Source organism: Phyllostomus discolor, chromosome 4 (assembly GCF_004126475.2).
Source record: "Phyllostomus discolor isolate MPI-MPIP mPhyDis1 chromosome 4, mPhyDis1.pri.v3, whole genome shotgun sequence".
Classification (NCBI taxonomy): domain Eukaryota; kingdom Metazoa; phylum Chordata; class Mammalia; order Chiroptera; family Phyllostomidae; genus Phyllostomus; species Phyllostomus discolor.
Genome location: NC_040906.2, coordinates 12,647,051 through 12,664,876, shown reverse-complemented (window position 1 = coordinate 12,664,876; position 17,826 = coordinate 12,647,051). Strand labels below are relative to the sequence as shown.

The 17,826-nt window shown below is 43.0% G+C and overlaps 1 protein-coding gene across 2 annotated transcripts in view; it reads right to left on the bottom strand.

Moving 5' to 3' along the window:
• Nucleotides 1–17,826, bottom strand: part of EPHA4 (EPH receptor A4) — a 138,038-nt gene that overhangs the window by 14,610 nt on the left and 105,602 nt on the right. For both annotated transcript variants that reach the window (XM_036022798.1, XM_036022799.1), the window contains exons 9-14: nucleotides 9,642–9,700; nucleotides 7,672–7,785; nucleotides 7,109–7,294; nucleotides 3,109–3,170; nucleotides 2,445–2,654; nucleotides 496–645 (exon numbers count right to left, since the gene is read on the bottom strand). In XM_036022798.1, the coding sequence (XP_035878691.1) occupies nucleotides 496–645; nucleotides 2,445–2,654; nucleotides 3,109–3,170; nucleotides 7,109–7,294; nucleotides 7,672–7,785; nucleotides 9,642–9,700 (781 nt within the window). The remainder of the gene's footprint in view (nucleotides 1–495; nucleotides 646–2,444; nucleotides 2,655–3,108; nucleotides 3,171–7,108; nucleotides 7,295–7,671; nucleotides 7,786–9,641; nucleotides 9,701–17,826) is intronic.

Below are 17,826 nucleotides of genomic sequence, written 5' to 3'. Positions count from 1 at the left end.
ATGTGCATAATTTACAAAGGGTCATTTAGTGAAGCTTTATTTTAGAGTCCTCCAGGGGCCAGCTCTAATTACAACTCTGTCAGCTTTAAAATATTCACTAGTTTTCTTCCCATAAACCTTTCATGTCAATGTTATCACATGTGAAATGTGTGTTTTTTCATATATCCTTGCACTTAAAAATTCCAAGTTTAACTTTATTTCCATATGAATTTGAAAGTTATCTGAGTTAAAATATTGTTCCACGTCACTAATCCAAGCATCTCTCTCTCTCTCTCTCTCTCTCTCATCTATCTCCACACTGTAACATTTCGGCTATGTAATTTTGGTCCTTGAAATCCACCACCATACGGTTTAACTATATTACTAGACACATCTGTATGGAGAATCTTGAGTTTAATGCATCATTTCAAGCCCAACACACACTCCATCATACACTAATGCGAAACGTCCTGAATTTCAATGCAAAGGCATATATGGCAGAACACAGAGACTCACGTCTTGGTTGGACATATCCCAGTAGGGTCTCTCTCCGTACGACATCACTTCCCACATAACGATTCCGTAGCTCCATACATCACTGGCGGATGTGAATTTACGATAGGCGATTGCTTCTGGCGCAGTCCACCGGATAGGAATCTTGCCACCCTATGAACATCCGAGCCGTAAGTTACTCCCTAAGTATTTTACTGATGTGCCACTCGAGTTTCTGAATGTTGTTACTGTTTGCCAAGCAGGACAAAATCATTCCTGACACAGCTCTCCAAATAACATTAGGAGACTCGTTTATTGTAACTAAAATCTTCTGGGTAGAAACAGTTCTCTTTAGATGTTTTCTTTCGTCGCAGGGAAGTGAACAAGTAATCTGTTTAATTATTTTTTAAAAGCCTACCTATTATCTGAGCTCTGCTTAAGGCAATATGGTAGAAGAGAAGGCATCACAGTCTCAAATTTTATGAGATAGATGTGTTCGCCGCGGTGTATCAATGGAGGTGCAGCTGATACTCATTTTGACTTCTTGTTCAATTTGGTCACCCAGCAGCACAAAGGCATGCGAAACATGCTGAACACAACTAGAAGATAATACACTCAATAGACTCTTGGAGGAAGCCAAATAATGGCAGATGCTAGAGCCAGTATTGACTTTAGTAAAGCGAAAAACAAACCACTTATTAAAACACACACATACACCAGCAGCATTGGTAAAGCAGCTGACTGTGACCCAGGAAAAGTTTACAATGCCTTTTCCCCCTCAAATGCCTTTTGTTTTCATTGAGTTTCAAATTTTTTCTAGGGTTCCGTCTGGGGAAATTAATTGAACTTGAATTTAGACAGTAACACTGTTTAAGAGGACATCCCTTAAAAGAAGTTTGCTTTGTTAGGGCTACTGAACAGGACATGACATTGTACTGAAAATTGCACTGAGTCACTGTAATGCACTCCGCAAACCCCGCGTCACATGTACACGTGTTATATACAGCAGGCCACTTGTGTTGCCTCTGCCTCCCCTAAATATTTGGCTAAGGTTTTGTCTACATAAACGTATCATTCAAGAAGGCTCCTTTAACTTGTCTCTGTCTAATTAGTCGACAAAAGAAAAGATCTTCAGCATTTGCAAAGATGTACTCTTTCCTAAACCAAAGCATTTGAAATTCAAAAGAGGACATGTGTATGAATTAAAAGTAGAGCCAAAGAAATGGAACAATACAAGGAAAACAAACAAACAAGCAAAAAAATCCAGTGCTTAGGATTGCAGACACACAATGGTAAGCATTAAGTGGCTGGTAACTGTCTGCTTCATGTTGATTTTAACAGTGTCAGCCCTAATGGCCAATAACTTTTATGATTCTGTGTTTATTCCATTAGTATCTTATATTCCGATGGTCCAGCGAAGATAGCATAGCCATTAACTGGATACTGATAACTCTTAACTGTGCCCTAATCCTGGCTTATCTACCAGCAGTAAAATGAAGGCCATTAGATCCTGGAAAACCTCATGCAGAGTAAATGTTTTATAAATCCTCTGTACACACTCTCAGAGTCGGAAGCCAACCAACTAGGAGCATTGTGTGTCTTGTTTAAAATACTATCAGTTTTAATAAGAAGAAAGAACCACACAGAAAATCTGAAACAAACAGAAAAGAAGGAAGGAAAGAAAGGAAGGAGGGATGGAGAGGTGGAGGGAGGCAGGGAGAGAAAGGAAGAAAAATCAAATGTAGAGACAATGCAGTAAGGGAAGCCTCACTTTGAGGCTTTGTAAAGTGGTCACACACATACAAACGGTTTCAAAATCTTTCTCTGGGAAACAGGCTGCAGAATGGAGCCACAGCTATAAAGAGACTCTGAAGGGTGAGGAAACTTGTAAAATCACAAAGAGCTGAAGCGTCAAAATAAAAAGAGAGGAACGGTTTCAGAGTTAACACCCAGAGGTTGCAACTCCTCCTTACCCGCGTGGTATAAGCCGCTTCTGGATCATCCTCCAGCACCCGGGACATGCCGAAATCGGACACTTTGCAGACCAAGTTGCTGTTTACCAGAATGTTGCGTGCAGCCAGATCTCGGTGCACGTAGCTCATATCAGATAAATACTTCATCCCGGACCCGATGCCACGAAGCATGCCCACCAACTGAATGACTGTGAACCTGCCGTCATTCTTCTGCAGAGGGAAGGAGCGGAGGACAACCTCATTAGCATTAGGCCCAATTAATTTTCACCAAGCCTTTATAGTACTGGGATCTTTTTTGATATCTGTATCTGGTATGCAATCAAACTCATCCTTATTTCTGGGCTTTTTTTGACCAAAGTCACTAATTCACTAGCAAAGTGAGTCTATCCGGGAAGCTGGGTTTGCTTCCTGTGACAGATGGACATTATCCAACCGTAATGAATCTATGGCTCAGACAGCCCCACTGTACGAGAATAAATCAAATCCTACCCTCACTGAACACGGACTCTTTAATAGTTTTTAAAAATCATGTCACTCTCTATTTCTCTTCTTCTTGCTTTGCCCCATTTAAGAAAATACCACCAGATAGAATGGATGAGAAAAGTCTGTTAGAGTTTTCTTCAAAAACCAACATCCTTGGCTTTGATATAAAGCAGTCACATACCCTGAGGAACGCATCCAAGGAGCCATTCTCCATGTACTCGGTGATGATCATCACTGGTTTACCTAGAGTTTTCCGAAAGAGAAACACAAACCCGTGATGAGCCCTGCAGTTAATGAGATAAAAATGGGCCGTGCACAATTTTACTGCCAAGACACCTGTCTTGTGCGATCTAATTTAATTAAAACAAGCCAAGCTTATGCCTCAGCTGTGGGGAGCTAGGAATGAAATATTAAAAAGACGAGTCGGTTTAAATTCCATCTGGAAGGTTAACCCTTCGCGTGGCGTGTTGACAAGGTCTTTAACTAAAGTGGCCTCTGGTATCCAGGGAGCACGTGAATGGGTAATTGCTCTCTCAAGCCAAAGGGGAAGAAGATAAATGGGCAGGCTTGTTTAAAGGTGGAAAAAAAAAGGTCTTTAGAATAATTAATTTATTTTGTCCCCAGAAGGACCACGTGTTTTCTGAACTACGCTAGAGGAATCGATGGGTGGAGAAAGTTTGTTACTTATTTGGAGAGACACAATGTTCAGGGAGCCGTAGCTATGTTAACTACTTCATTGCTCAGACACATCTTACAGCTCAGGCATGCAAAATATTCCCTTCTTTCCCTGTCTTCCTCAGATTAGGGGCTGTGTCCTCTCTTCCCCTTTTCCTTTCAATAAATAAATGCACTTTCTCGTGTTTCCTTAAGCCACCAACTTCAGCAGCAACAATAAAATCACCGAAAAGTTTCATTAAATTATTTCATCCCAGACAGCAATCTTAATTCCGCAAGGGAACATTCTTTTCCCCCACTCTCTACCTTCTTTTTGGCAAAGAAATCACAACAATTTTAAGGTTTGGGGCAAGTGGGGGAAACACCATTTTTATTTCACTTTAGTTTTCTTTCTGAGGACCGTAGGAAATAAGAACCACTCTTTAGTTTCTTAGTCGCTGGCCGTGGACTCAAAGCCTGAAATTCCCTTTTTCTAAAGGGGATTTGGGTGGCGGGGGAGGCGTGAGGGTGAGGGTGGCGTATAAATTCTCGATATTTTACTAAGGGAAGGGTTAGAGCAAAGAGAACATAAAAGATTCCCTGGGAGGAAAATAAAATATTAGTCTGATAATAAATCAAAAATATTCACACTTTCATTGCTGTTAATTGTGGACTGTTTGGACTTAGGGAAAATGGGCTGGGGTATGTCACTGCTGAGGAGACCCTCCCCCCCAGATTATCCTAAACTGAAACACTCCCCACCCAGAGCCTCTGTCAAACTAGACTCTGTGGAGATGTGGGGACAGGACACCCGACTTTGTTCCAGAGACAAACATTTTACAGAGCAGGCGTTTTTTTTTAAAATTCAAGAAAGTGCAATGCATCCATCTGGTTTTTGATGGTATTTTTGGTGTCCTGTCTAAGAAACCTTTCCCAAGCAAACATTTTGGATTCGAAACCAATGCCACAGCGATTTGATTTTCAAGCGAGAAATGAACGCTGGAAGGAAAAGCAGAAATCTCAGTGCAGACGGAAGGAGGGGTGAGACCACCTCCGGTCTCTGCCCTTGGCTGCGGGGAGTGGTCCCCGGCGCACGCTCCATCGCTGCGGACAGGAGGAAGCTCTTCGTAGCCTCGTTCACCCTCTACATCTGTGACCGCCGTCTTCCAGACAGGACAAATGCATCTAAATGAGTTTTAATTAACCTGCCTCAATCAAAAGATACTTTGTCAACCCACGAAGAAGGGCGGCTCCCTTGGTGGTGCATTAACACCTACTTCCATTTCGCCAGCCCCTCTGGAGGTGGGGAGAAGAGAGTAGAGGATCCAAAGGACAGGCGGGTGGCGGAGAGAATTTATAGTCTCCTTGTCAATTTAAAAAAGTTACTCCAGTCACCGCTGGTAATGAATTCACACTCTCCGAGTCCACCTTTGCACCCTCACACCTCCCCAGTCCGACTGTTGGCACCATCTTCACGATCTTTCTGCATTCCTTTTCCTGCTTATTAACAGTATCCATTTGTCAGAATCTTTACGAGCTCTGCAAGCGAAATAAAGATGAACGTCTCCAGAAGCGAGGGGGCTTATAAAATGGACCTAAGCTGGGATCGTGGAGGGAGGCGGTTCCTTTTTTTGGAACCGGCTGGGGGATGCAGTGGGCAGGGGAGAGGGAAGGGGAGGGGACAGTTCCTCTGGTGGAAATTTTAAATCATTTTAATTCAGTGACAACTGCATTATGCAAATGCACTCAGTCGTTTATAACAGTTACAGCTGTAATAGCTGCGGGTTTTAGAGGCGCGGTGGGACTTTTGCACAAAGATCCCCTGTTTCTTCTCCCTTCTACAGGGGTGCTGTGAAAGTCCTTGTCTGTGGCAGGAAAAATACCCCGAGCTGCACAGAGCCTCCTTTTGAGAAACTGGACCTGCAGAAGTATTTAAACGGAATGTTATCTTTTAATTAAAGTAGTGAAGGACTCTGGGCAGCCCCGAAGGCCACAGGCAACAGAAAAATATCCTGTCTGCAAAACTAATCTTAAAAAGCAAATAGAGCTATTCTATGCTAATTATAGCCTTCACCTTAGGTGGAGAAATTATATATCCTTCGCACCGAAGTTCCTTGTCTGAAGGATTTGAAGGTGGGGGGGGGAAGATACACTTCTTAAGATATAGTAACACCAGTTAACATTTGAATTTTTTTAATGTGCCAACTATTATGCCAAATATGCTGAAGAATTCATCCAAAATAACCTTGTAAGGCAAGTTCTATTTTTATCTCTGTTTCACAGACGAGGAGACTGATACATGGAGCAACGTGTTATGACCACTTGCTTACCTAGCAGTGGATTAGGCGTGTGAGTGTTTGGTCTCTGGACCCAATGCAGGTTCCCCAAGTGTGGTCCCGGGACCTGCATGCACCTCCGGCTTACCTGGGGGCCTGAAATTTGAACCTCACCCCACCTGCTGGATTAAATCTCTGGGGATGAGGTTCAGGAAGCTGTTTTGAGAATTTTCCAGGATTCTGATGCATGTTTAAGTTTGGGGGCCTCTGAACTACTCTCTCACTTTTTAGTCACCTCATGTTCTCTCCTTAAAGGCTTTATGTGCTACCTCGCACTTGGCCCTCCGCCCCAGGTCTAACTTCCAAAGTTTAATCTTTAACTGCCACTTCCTTCTCCCCTTCACCTCCTGGAGCAGCACGTCTCTGGACCGTTGTCTGAGGATGCATTTCACAGGCACCTCGAATCAAAGAGAGGCACCCTGGCTTCCTGGAGACGTAGCCCCAGGCTCACATGGTCCTCGAGTGCAGGAACTGCAGGAGGTACGAAGGCTCCTGGAACAGAGCCACCGTCAGTAATAACCACTTCAGCTGCACTGTCCGTGTGGCCTTTTCTAAGTTGGTCTTAGCCAGCCTTCGCGGTGCAGTCAGGGTTTGCTTTGTAAAATACATCTGTTGAGCCGTGTTGTATTTTAACTGAAGCGTGGTTCACAGGCTCAGGGAGCGCTAATGGACTAAAAAAGGAAAGTTCAACCAGGTGTTACTGCGACTGGGTGCTGCGCTGCAGCCGCCATAAATCAGGCAGAGCAGACAAGCAAATCCCCGGGTCTAATAAAGATTCCCAGGATCTCCTCCCCGCATCTGGAACGGAAGCCTCCAGCGCAAGGCGTGGCCAGGTTTTGTTGTGTTTTATAGAAAAAGTACTTAAAATTTATTTTGCCTACCATCTGCTTGCACCTTCCCTGTGACAATCAGTTGGGTCTAGCAAAGATCTGAAAGGTGGCAAGGCATACCCAAAGCCGGCAGTATTCATTTCCCTAAAATCTCACACAAGCTGCCTTGGAAAGAGTGGTATCAGCCTAAACCATGGACCCATTTAGAGCTGACTACAAGATTAATGACATGTCCTGCACTGATTTCCTCCTATTAGCAATCAGTGGGCCTGCTCCATCTGTCATTTCCCTGGAAAGAAAATGTGTGTTTAATTTGCCAGTAACTTCTAACTCGGCTTTGTGCAGGGAGTGACCCACATACATTTGGTGACGACGCCTTCCAAGTGAATTATGTTCGGGTGGTCAAACTGTCCCATGATGCTGGCCTCGCTCAGGAAGTCTCTCCTCTGTTTGTCCGTGTAACCGGCTTTCAGCGTCTTGATGGCCACACAGATCTCTCGCTTGCCAGGCACTTTGAGACGCCCACTGCACACTTCACCAAATTCACCTTTGGGAGAGACAAAGATTGGACCATGGACCAGAAACACAGTCAAGATGAAACAGTAATAGCAAACATTTGTTGGGAGCTTATTACACGCCAGGCAATGTGCTAGTGTTTCACATAGAGCAAGGAGATTTCGTGTAGAGATATTCACATATATACATGTACCTATACTACACTCATACACTGGTATAATCATATCTGGAGATTTATTATTTTTTATTGTTGTTCAGGTATAGTTGTCTCCATTTTCCCGCCACGACTTCCTCCCACCCCCCTACCCTCACCTCCCACCCTTAGTCTTACCCCCTTTTGGCTTTGTCCATGGGTCCTTTTTAATATCCAAAAGGAAATAGGCTTATTAGACAGCCACTCAGACTTACCAACTCCTATGACTTTTTCAATCTTAATGCAGGACGCGTCGATTTCTTTGGCAAATTCTCGAACTGCCTGGTTGGGATCTTCGTATGTGAAGGGATCCACGTAAGTTCTAACACCTACGCAATAAACACGTGATAGGATGACCAAACACTTCTCAGGAGCCACTAATAAACTGACAGTGTCTCAGTCTAAAAATGCTTATTTAGCGCAGGAAACGTTTCTTCAGAATGAGACAAATACTTAGCGTGGACGTGTGAACATGTTTAAATTCTCGCTCTGGGTTTCCTTAGTGGATAAACGAAGAATTGTTAGCTACTAAAGAAGCTGCAGCTCTACTGATTTTGTGGAATATCTTCCCACTTCAAGGACAAATGTTTAAAAAGCAATTCATCCAAGGGAGAAAATGAAGAAGGGAATTTGCAATGCATTAGCTGAATATTGTTGTTCTGATCAGTTGTTCACGCCCTACCCACCACCTCCCGCTATCCTCCCTCATGGAAAATAATGAAAGCTTTCTTTTTCAGCTGCCTCATCTACATGATGCCACCTTTTGCCCAATATCTGGAGCAACTGATACGTGACCAACAATGAACAAACTAAGACTAAACCTGGATTAAAATGGACAAGAGGAGTAAGATCTGCTGATTGACTTGAGAATATGGCCTCTGTATTGGATCTCTGCTTTTATTCTGTTTTGGGACAGAGTAAAGACATTGAAGTTTACCTGGAAGTTTTAGCAGATGCAATGGAGCCTAATGTGAATGGTTTGAATACCAGGAAGTGTAATTCAGCCATATCCCACAGTCACTTGCAAACTGAATTCAGAATGCAACCAGGAACAGCAGCCCTGAGATGCACTGGTAATTACCAGGAGGAACCCTCCACTGGTATTCACACCTCTCCTCTCCTGCCTGAGCTCCTGCAGCTTTGGGGCACAGAGAGGGTCTAAGACATTGAGTGGCCCAATCTGTTTGATTTTCCAGGCCTGTCAGTCTTGTCTTCACCACAAAAAAAAAAAAGAAAAAAATTACATTTTTGTTTTCAAAAATATATACATCATGCAAATTAAAAAAAAAAAAGGTTTTAGAAAGGACACAAAGTGAACAAATAAAAAAGTTGTCAGGAACTCCACAACCTTTATCACTTTAGATGCTCCACCCAAGAAAACCTTTCTTATTTTTCTCATATTATTCTTCCTACCCCAGCCTCGTTTGCCTCCTTGTGCTGTCTGATGAGGTACCTATTAGCCACATATTACTATCTAAATGTAAATTAGTTAAAACTCTATAGAATTTGAAATTTACTCCCTCATTCACACTAGCTACAATTCAAGTCTTTAGTAGTCCACATGGCTACTGGCTAATGTTCTGGGCGGTGCAGGGGGAGACACCGCAGTGGTTGGGTCAGCATCTGAGAAGTTTCCGAAGTGCTCCTGAATTATCAACCTCTGTCCACTGAAGAGCCTCCTCCCTTGCTCAAGTCATTCTAGAGCCAATTTTCTAAACGTGTCCTGTGACCCCATTTGGATCGAAAGAACCAGAATCCACCAAAGCAATATCGATGGTCCTGAATTCCACTTATTTTTTTCAGCATAGCAGTTAAATTTCAATTTTGAATTCCTTCTCTCTGCAAATTTTACCTCTGAATATAAAAAAAAACAAAATCATTATCTGTTAAATCTTGTCACCCAGCTATAAAAAGGAGCCAGCTAGACCAATATGCTTTCAGGGTGGAGGATAAAGGAAAGGAAAACAAAGAATCTAAAGGAATTTCCCCAACTCCCATCTTTATTGTCACCTTCAAGAATCCCCAGTTACCTATTTCAGTTCAATACCTTGAAGGACATTCTTTGGATAATTCCATAAAAGGAATACAATATGAATAGCCATGTGGATACTACTTAGACATTTCTAAACTAAAAACAGAAGACATGGTCTAAAATTAAAATTACGTTTAATCCAGTCTTTTGTACCTTGGTTCAAATGTTTCTCTTCATCTGCTTCTTGCTTGGCTTTACTGTATTTACTCCGTCTATTAAAAAAGTTTTAAAAAGAAAGTCATTTTTAAAATCTGAAAACCACAAGGTAAGTCTTTGCTCTCACCACGTAAGTCAGGCGGACACACTATTGCACATTTCACAGGTGAAAACGCCGAGGCTCATGGGAGGTGAGCTAACACGGTAGATACCGTCATCTCCGTAGTGAAGGGGGCATCAGGCACAAGCAGTCGGAGAGCAATCTCTGCTCTTCACTACTATACTGAACTGAGGTAATGAAGCAAGTATTTTATAATGTAATTATAACTTCAAATTCCCAAAAGAAATGTATATTATTGAAGATGGAGTAGAAATGGATTGACTAATTTCCCCCCATGTATTCTATATTAAAATAAGTTCCCATGGGTGAATGCTGGGTAAATCAAACGGCAATAATACCCAGTATGTGATAGGTAGTGCATTATCATATTATATGATATTCTTAAAACAATGGTTTTGTGGTTACTGGTTTCAGTTGCTGCATACAATTGAATGTTAGATTCACGTGGAGGGGAATCACTTCAGTTTGGAGGGTAATCCAAACCCTCAATTATTAATGAAAATTTCAAGGGTAAATATTTGCTTTGTACTGGATTACATTCCTTAAGAGTTTGTAGAAAACTTGAAAAAGTGAAAATAGGAAACTTTCATTTGCAGTCTAATTCTCTTTCCAAAAAAAAAATGGTGTATGGTCTTGCAGTTGGCATTCATTCTGCTCCGAATACCTTCTAGGAGTGAGGTCTGGCTTTGCTATAAAGTTTTGAGAATCAGAAATCTTGACTATATGTAAATCTTGAACCAGTAATCTTAATACATTATATATGTGTGTATGTGTGTGTATGTATGTATGTATATGCATATATGTGTGTATAAAATATCAGATAAGTGAATGAGAAAATCAGCCCTGGCTGGTGTGGCTCAGTGGACTGAGTGCCAGACTGCAGACTAAAAGGTCGCTGGTTTGATTCCTGGTGAGGGCGCATGCCTGGGGTGAGGGCCAGGTCCCCAGCTGGGGACATTTGAGAGGCAACCAATCAATGTTTCTCTTGTACAAGTTTCTCTCCCTCTTTCTCCCTCCTTTCCAATTTTTTAAAAAATAATAAACAAATAAAATCTTTTTAAAAATCAGCTTGGTTGGTATTACAGCTCTCTAAACTTTGGGAAGATGAAACCAAATTAGTGAATACAATGTGTTTCTGTCAAAGATGTCAAGTTGACACTGGAGTTTATAATCATCTTGCATTTTCTTGGAGCTTTAAAGAGATCAGTGGAGACTGTTATATAAGAGAAAACTGAGGTTCTGAGATGACAAACTGTTCTCTGCAGGCCAGAGTGGTCCTGTTAGAATGCAGTAACTGAACGCCTGACAGTGGACACAGAGAAAACAGAGAACCTACAGGAGCCACGCAGTGTGAGGGGAGAGGCCACCATCACGGTCCTGTGTTCTGAGCTTCTCACCCACATTCCTTCCCTTGTTGTCAGCAAGGCGGGAGCCTGCCCACCGCTCAGACCCTCAGAACCCACAGATGTTCCTCCGTGTCTGTAATTCCCTTGCAAATAATAATACCTTGCACTTTTACACTGCATTTAATTTTTCAAAGTGCTTCCCTCACATATATTATCTCCTCCCCTAACTGTTTGCAAAGCAGGAAGCAGCTCAGTAAACAGAGATCCAGCTACTAGAGTGAACTGGCAAAGCACGTGTAATTCAGTCCCAAATAACAGCTTGTCTTTTGACTTTGCATGTAACAGCCTTCACATCTATTATTTCGTTGCATCTTCACATCAACCCTATGAAAGCATCAGGCAGAGAGACACACAGTCAGTCCCCACTGCGCAGATGCAGGAACTTCCGCTGGTGAGAGATTCACCCATTGGCTCTCCCTGCACGTGCTGGAGTGTGCCTCTCCCTGTGCGCCTCACGCTTCTCACGCCTCTCACCAGGGAGATGATGTTACAGGAGGGCAGGAGAGTTCGTTATCAGTGATGTTACATTTTATGCCAGTGAATCCACTTAAACTGTATTCTACTCTGCTCACAACATCCACTGCTTCATCAACAAAACTAAACAAGTTTAAATATCCTGCAACCCAACATTTGAAAGAAAGATGCTGTTCCCTCCAAGCCGCCGCTTTTTAAAGGCAATGCAGGAGTGTTAAGTCGGGAACTATGCAAACAGCTTCTTCTACCAGGGGAACGCCTGGCTCTGTCCCAAGGGTGCGACAGGGCCCTGCCAGCCCGAGAGATTGTATCTTATCAGAGCTCCTAAAAGCATTATCTAAAATTACAAGTATATCTTTTAAACCACTTTAGATCTCCAATACTATTTTGGATTTCTTTTCTTGAAAAAGGGTGGAACAGGAGCATAGAGCAGGAGAGCTTTGGTACCAACCTTACACCGCCGCTGAATGCATCAAAAACTCTGGTGTGCACCAAGAGAAACAAGTGGCTTTGCGCTGCCCGGGGGTGGGGTTATCTGTTTTATATCGAGCACTAAGTTAAATATGTGCAAAGCCAGAGGAAATGCAAAATGGCAGGGATCATTAATTATAAGGCTGACATGTCCATCCCTTCCTCAGGCTTCTAAACATAGAGGAGGGATTAAATTAGAGGGGGAGGTGTAGCTTTAAGGAAACTTCTTTACTTTGGAGTGTGACTTAGAGGAGAGGACCCTACAAGAGTCCAGGGAATGCCGAAAAAGGAACACTAGAATTATTGTTCAAAGGCTAATTGTAGCCTATTAGCTTTTTAATAATACCTTGAAAAGTAAAATGCCTCAGTCCTGCTCTACCTTTGTCACCTTGTGACCCTTTCTCCTCGTCTCAGGGAAGGACAATGTGGCCTTTCTAGTCCCAAGAAAGAAAGCCCAGTGAAGCGTCTTATTGGGTCAGCCAGCCCGGAGGAAAGCACACAGCCTAAAAACGTGCTAACTCGGTACTGACGTCCAAGGCGGATCACCTGAATGGCAGAAGGAAACCTTTGTTGGAGACTTTCTAATTATTGAGATGTGGGCAAGCTGATTTAAAAAGGGCAAGGAGGGGAGTGGTGGGTCAGTGAATGCCCCAGAAGGAAACATGGGACATTTCCATGGCAGGAGTTAAATTAAAGGGTCCCCTCTGCAGGTGAAATTTCGAAAGCCTGTGAGCTAAGCCCTCCCTCTGTCAAAGGGAGGCGTGATAAGAGTATTAAGGGACATTGTTGGGGAACAGCATGAGCCCCCAGCGCTGCCCTCCCCAATGATGTGTTGTTCCTGGCACCTTGAAGATGCTCAATACAGCAAACCAAATAGTGGAGGGAGGGGGACAGGGAACTCACTCTTATCGAAACACTAACTTCCCTGACCCAGTGGATGCACTTGATTAATTAGTAAAAGGTAAGTGATTTATTCACCTGAAGTACAGGTTAAAGAAGATAAAGCAAGGACATAACTAGCCCAGCTCCCGGAGGACCCTTCCCGGTTTTCAATGGCATCCCCCAGCAAGAGTCGTGGAAGCCACCCTTCTCCTTGCCTGACCTTACGTTATTGTTCTTCTCACTCTAAACGGTGCCTGAATGTTCCTCAAGAGCAACATTTTGAAATGGTTGAAACGGTATCGTGTGATTGCACAAAGTTTGTTTAGAAAGGTTCCTGCAGCACCATCTGCCCCCTAATTGTATGGATTTACATGGCTTCATCAGAGCCAATTCAGGCTACCGTTTAAGTGTACTCATTCTTACGTGATCGTCATATTCCAATGAGGACACCGAGGAAAGGCACATACAGAGTGGTAACGTTTTTGCATAATGTGCAGTTATCTTCCAAGTGGAAAATCTTAACCTTCCTTCTAAGAAGACAACACCAAGGTTCAATATCTGACTTTATAGTATGCATTAGACTTGCACATTAATTTCACAGGTTACAAATATTACCAACATCGCTGAGCAGACTCTTAAAATTTTGGTTCGACAGAACCGTCGACATTAGCTTTTGAGGTAGGTCAATTTTTTTTCGGTTAAAAAGACGTTAAAATAGTCTATCTACGCCAGGATTGGAAATCAGGAGAGGTGAACTCCTGTCCTGCTCAGGCAACTAACTAGCTGTATGCCTTTGGTTCCATTGATGGTTTAGCCTCCTCCTCAGCCCTCAGTTCCTAAGGTACAAGGAGCCAGTGTTAGAGCTCCGTGGCTTCTTAAACCAGAGATGCCGGTGACACTCCCTCACAAATTTTGTCATATACTTCATTTTCTTCTTAAAGTAAACTCACTTCTTTTTCTTAATTCAGGTGGAAGGGGTACTTCATAACCCAACACACAGGGAAAGGCAGCATCCCCAGCCGTCATCCCAGGTGAGTATCCAAGCAGCCTACACCCCACTATCAGCCAATCCTTGCCTCTGGTTTCCAACTGTCCTCCAGAAAGGAGGAAGTCATCTTGAGTTCTAGCCCTTTCTTAGAAGGCTTTTTCATACTTGAACAACAAAGGACTGTTTGGGGAAGACACACTAGCCTAAAGCAACCCGAATTAATACGATTTGGGATGCTTCTGGAGAAAGCCCAGTGAAATCATTAATATAAAGGGGGGTGTCATAGAAATTTAACACATTTGATCATTCATCCTGGGGGTGATGACCTTATCATTGACTTTTATAATGTCGCTGTGAATTGTCTCTTCAAATACCACTTCAAAAAAGCAATATAGAAGTTTCCACAGTAGAGGTTACAAATATGTCCCTATAGGAAAAAGGGGAAGTGACGCTGTTTGACAAGAGAATGTGCATATGTGGTTTGCGATGCAATTTCTAGGGACAGCATCCATGGATACAAGAAGAGCTGTGCCTTCAACAGCCCACTTAGCAAGTACAATTGTCCTCTCCAAAAAGCTGACAGAAGCCTTAAAATATCACTTGAGTCACAAGGAAGGCACGGGTGAAAGGTGCCTATATAAAATGTCAGTTAATTTGCTTAACCTAATCAGGTGGTACAAACATACAGGACATCGAGCTCAACGTGCTTTGTTAACATATCATTTTAAATACATAAAGTTTATACACTTGGTAGCTTGACTCTGTCACCGAGATCCCTGAATGTTTACACATCCAAGTTAGCCGAAAGAAAAACGTGGATCTTCTCTTTGAAAAAAAGTGACGATTACTCCAGCTTGCCTAAAGCTCAGGCTTCCTAGTGTAAAGCAAATGTGATGACAGTAATGACACAATTAGTATTTTAAAAAAATCTAGTAAGACACCAGCTGTGAGCCCGAGGCCATTTCCTCTTCCTTAAAGGACAAATTAGCACCAAACAGACTTTCTCTTTGAAGTAATCAAAGGGACTGAAACTTTCTCACCCTGTGGGTCCCTGCCCTTCTACCTCTTTAAAATCTCACATGCCTCAGCCGGGTTGGATTCCCGTGGAGGGGAATCACCCTCCCAGGGGTCTGGCTCCAGGCATCCATCCCGCCATGAATATTCTGTGAGTCTCAGAAGCCAGAGGCAGCCTCATCATTTTTCAGGCGAGGATGGAGGGTATCTCATCGGTTGCTTTCCCTGGACGTCTGGCTGCAGTGTGTTGAGATTACTCGGGGGTACCATTTGCCACCTTTCCCTTGTACTCTCACTAAAAGCATGGGCCAGACTTTCATCCGCACTACCTGTCTCCTCTCTCTTCCTCCGCTGTTGTCCCATTTTAACATTTGCCGTTGGACATGACAGAGCGCAGGCCTGCGTGTGCAGAAGAATCAGCTGAGTGTGCATCAGCCCCGGTGAAGCCTGCCAGCTACCTGGCTCCAGGCAGCCTTCCCGTGACAGCTTTATGGCCAACACTAAAGCAGAATCAATAGGAGGGCAAGGGGTTGACATTTCATTTTCTAAAAAGTGATCCATTGAAGACCAATCACCGAGCAGTGTTTATCAGCCTTGGGAAGTGACATTTCTTTTTTAAATGGGGAAGAAGGGACAGGCATCATCGCTGGGGAACTCGACAGGCTCAATTCTCTAAGGTGGGGGTGCATAATTGGAAATCCGATGCATCCTGCTATCCATCCTGCCTTAAATAATAAAGTGATCAATAAACGCAGAGAGGAAATTAAGTCATCAGGCTCGTGACGCTATTTTCTAGAGCTATGGCTTTTAATAAACTTGTCTTCCTGCATTACAGTTTCATTCTTTTCATTCAAGCAGAACATCCGAGAGAAACTCATAATGAGGTGACTTATTTCTAATTACATGGGTTTGACTGCTATATTCAGGGCAACTTAAATTTTCTTTAAAAGAAATGTACATTAAAGGAAAGTTGGATGATGATTAGAAAGTGCTTCCAGCCAGCATTGGAGAGAAGGTTTCAAGACATTAGGAGAGACCCACTTCCTGCAAACAAGCGCCATTTGTCCCAAATGGTTCTGAGCATCACACAGTGCTGGGTTTCAGCCAAATATTTTTGGAAGATAATTAATAATGTTTTCCTACTTTTAGACTTTTAAATGTCTACATTTTCTGATAAAAAAGTTATTTATATACACTGGAAAATTTTTCAAATACAGGAATATATGTAATAAGGAAAGCAAAAGTCCATGTAATTTCTGTTTTCCTCCTCCACCTGACTTCCTGTTAGTAGGATATATCCCACTATCAGATGTATCCATATTAATGCATATCATTCCCCTAGTGTTTATGTGGCTAGCAGGTATACACACACACACATACACACATATATACACACACAAAATCAAATGACAATGAACAAGAAAAAAGTCCAGTTTGATTGGCTTCCAAAATCAATGCCAGGGGAATACTAAAAAAAATTGTAAATTCAAATTCTGTTCAGGCCAATTAAAGTTTCCAAAGTCCAAGATATACCATTGCATAGGATGGATCAGACATGTATATATGTATGTGTGCATTATAGCACCAAGGCTGAAAGTTTGTTGTAGATTTAGCTTCTTCAAGATAGAGACACTGCTCTAATCTAACTCACCTAGCTATAGACTTTGCACAGAAAAGAGCTAACAGAATGACAAACGCAGGTGGCCCACACACCATGAGGAGTGGCTCCATACCGCGTTAGAGCGACTGTCCTTGATCTCTGTATAACAGGGCGTTTTGGAGCGCGAGGGCGGAGACATGATATTCATAAATACATGTGACAACCGGGACCTTATCTAGGCAAAGTAAGATATATAGTCATCACCCTAATTATAATGTATCACACCAAAGTGAGGGAGAGGCATGCTGACTTGCCCAGACCGTGGAAAGAGCCGGAGGCATCCTTGCGACATCAGTGAGGTCATCGGCAACAGAGACAGGGAGAGAGCATGCAACTGTGGCCTGAGAGCCCAGCGTGGCTGCCGCGGCTCCCGCAGAAGCTCTGGCTCTAGGGCAGGGTCAGGACCCTGCACAAGCACTGTGTCTTTCTGAATATCGTTTTCCTCTGCTCTAACATGAAAGGTTTAGATTGGAGAGGATCGTTTTGACATTCCCAGGTTCTGTATTTTTTGTGTCCTTTCTCCGCCCTAAAGCCTCACCTTGAGGAGCAGCTGATGGTACAGGAGGGGAAGGTCTGAGCAGGGGGAGCTTCTCTCACAGGAGACAAAGGAAGCCTAGATGTGGACACACGTTGCAGAAAAGCAGCTGCCGCCCCCCACCCCCGCCCACGCTCCTTCCTCCCGGGGCTCCTGGCAGTATTTTTTAAAAGATTTTATTTATTTATTTGTAGAGAGGGAAGGGAGGGAGAAAGAGAGAGAGAAAAACATCAATGTATGGTTGCTGGGGGTCATGGCCTATAACCCAGGCATGTGCCCTGACTGGGAGTCGAACCTGCGACACTTTAGTTCGCAGCCCGCGCTCAATCCACTGAGCTACGCCAGCCAGGGCTCTGGCACTATTAATAAGTAGATGGAGACAACAAAAAGTGGTTCAAAAGAATATGCTGCCAAACCATTTTTAGTTCTTCCTTTTGCAGATTGTTTTTAAAGTATCAAGTCAGATCGTACAGTGATAGAGAATAAGTATTCCACTCTTTTAGACTTCTTTCCAAGAACAGTGCTATGTCTACGATATTGTCGGGACATGCTAAAGCCCCTACTGTGTGCCACGTTATCTCCTTTGCTTATCAAACTTCCCCCATCAGTAACTCTTTAAGGCAGATATTAT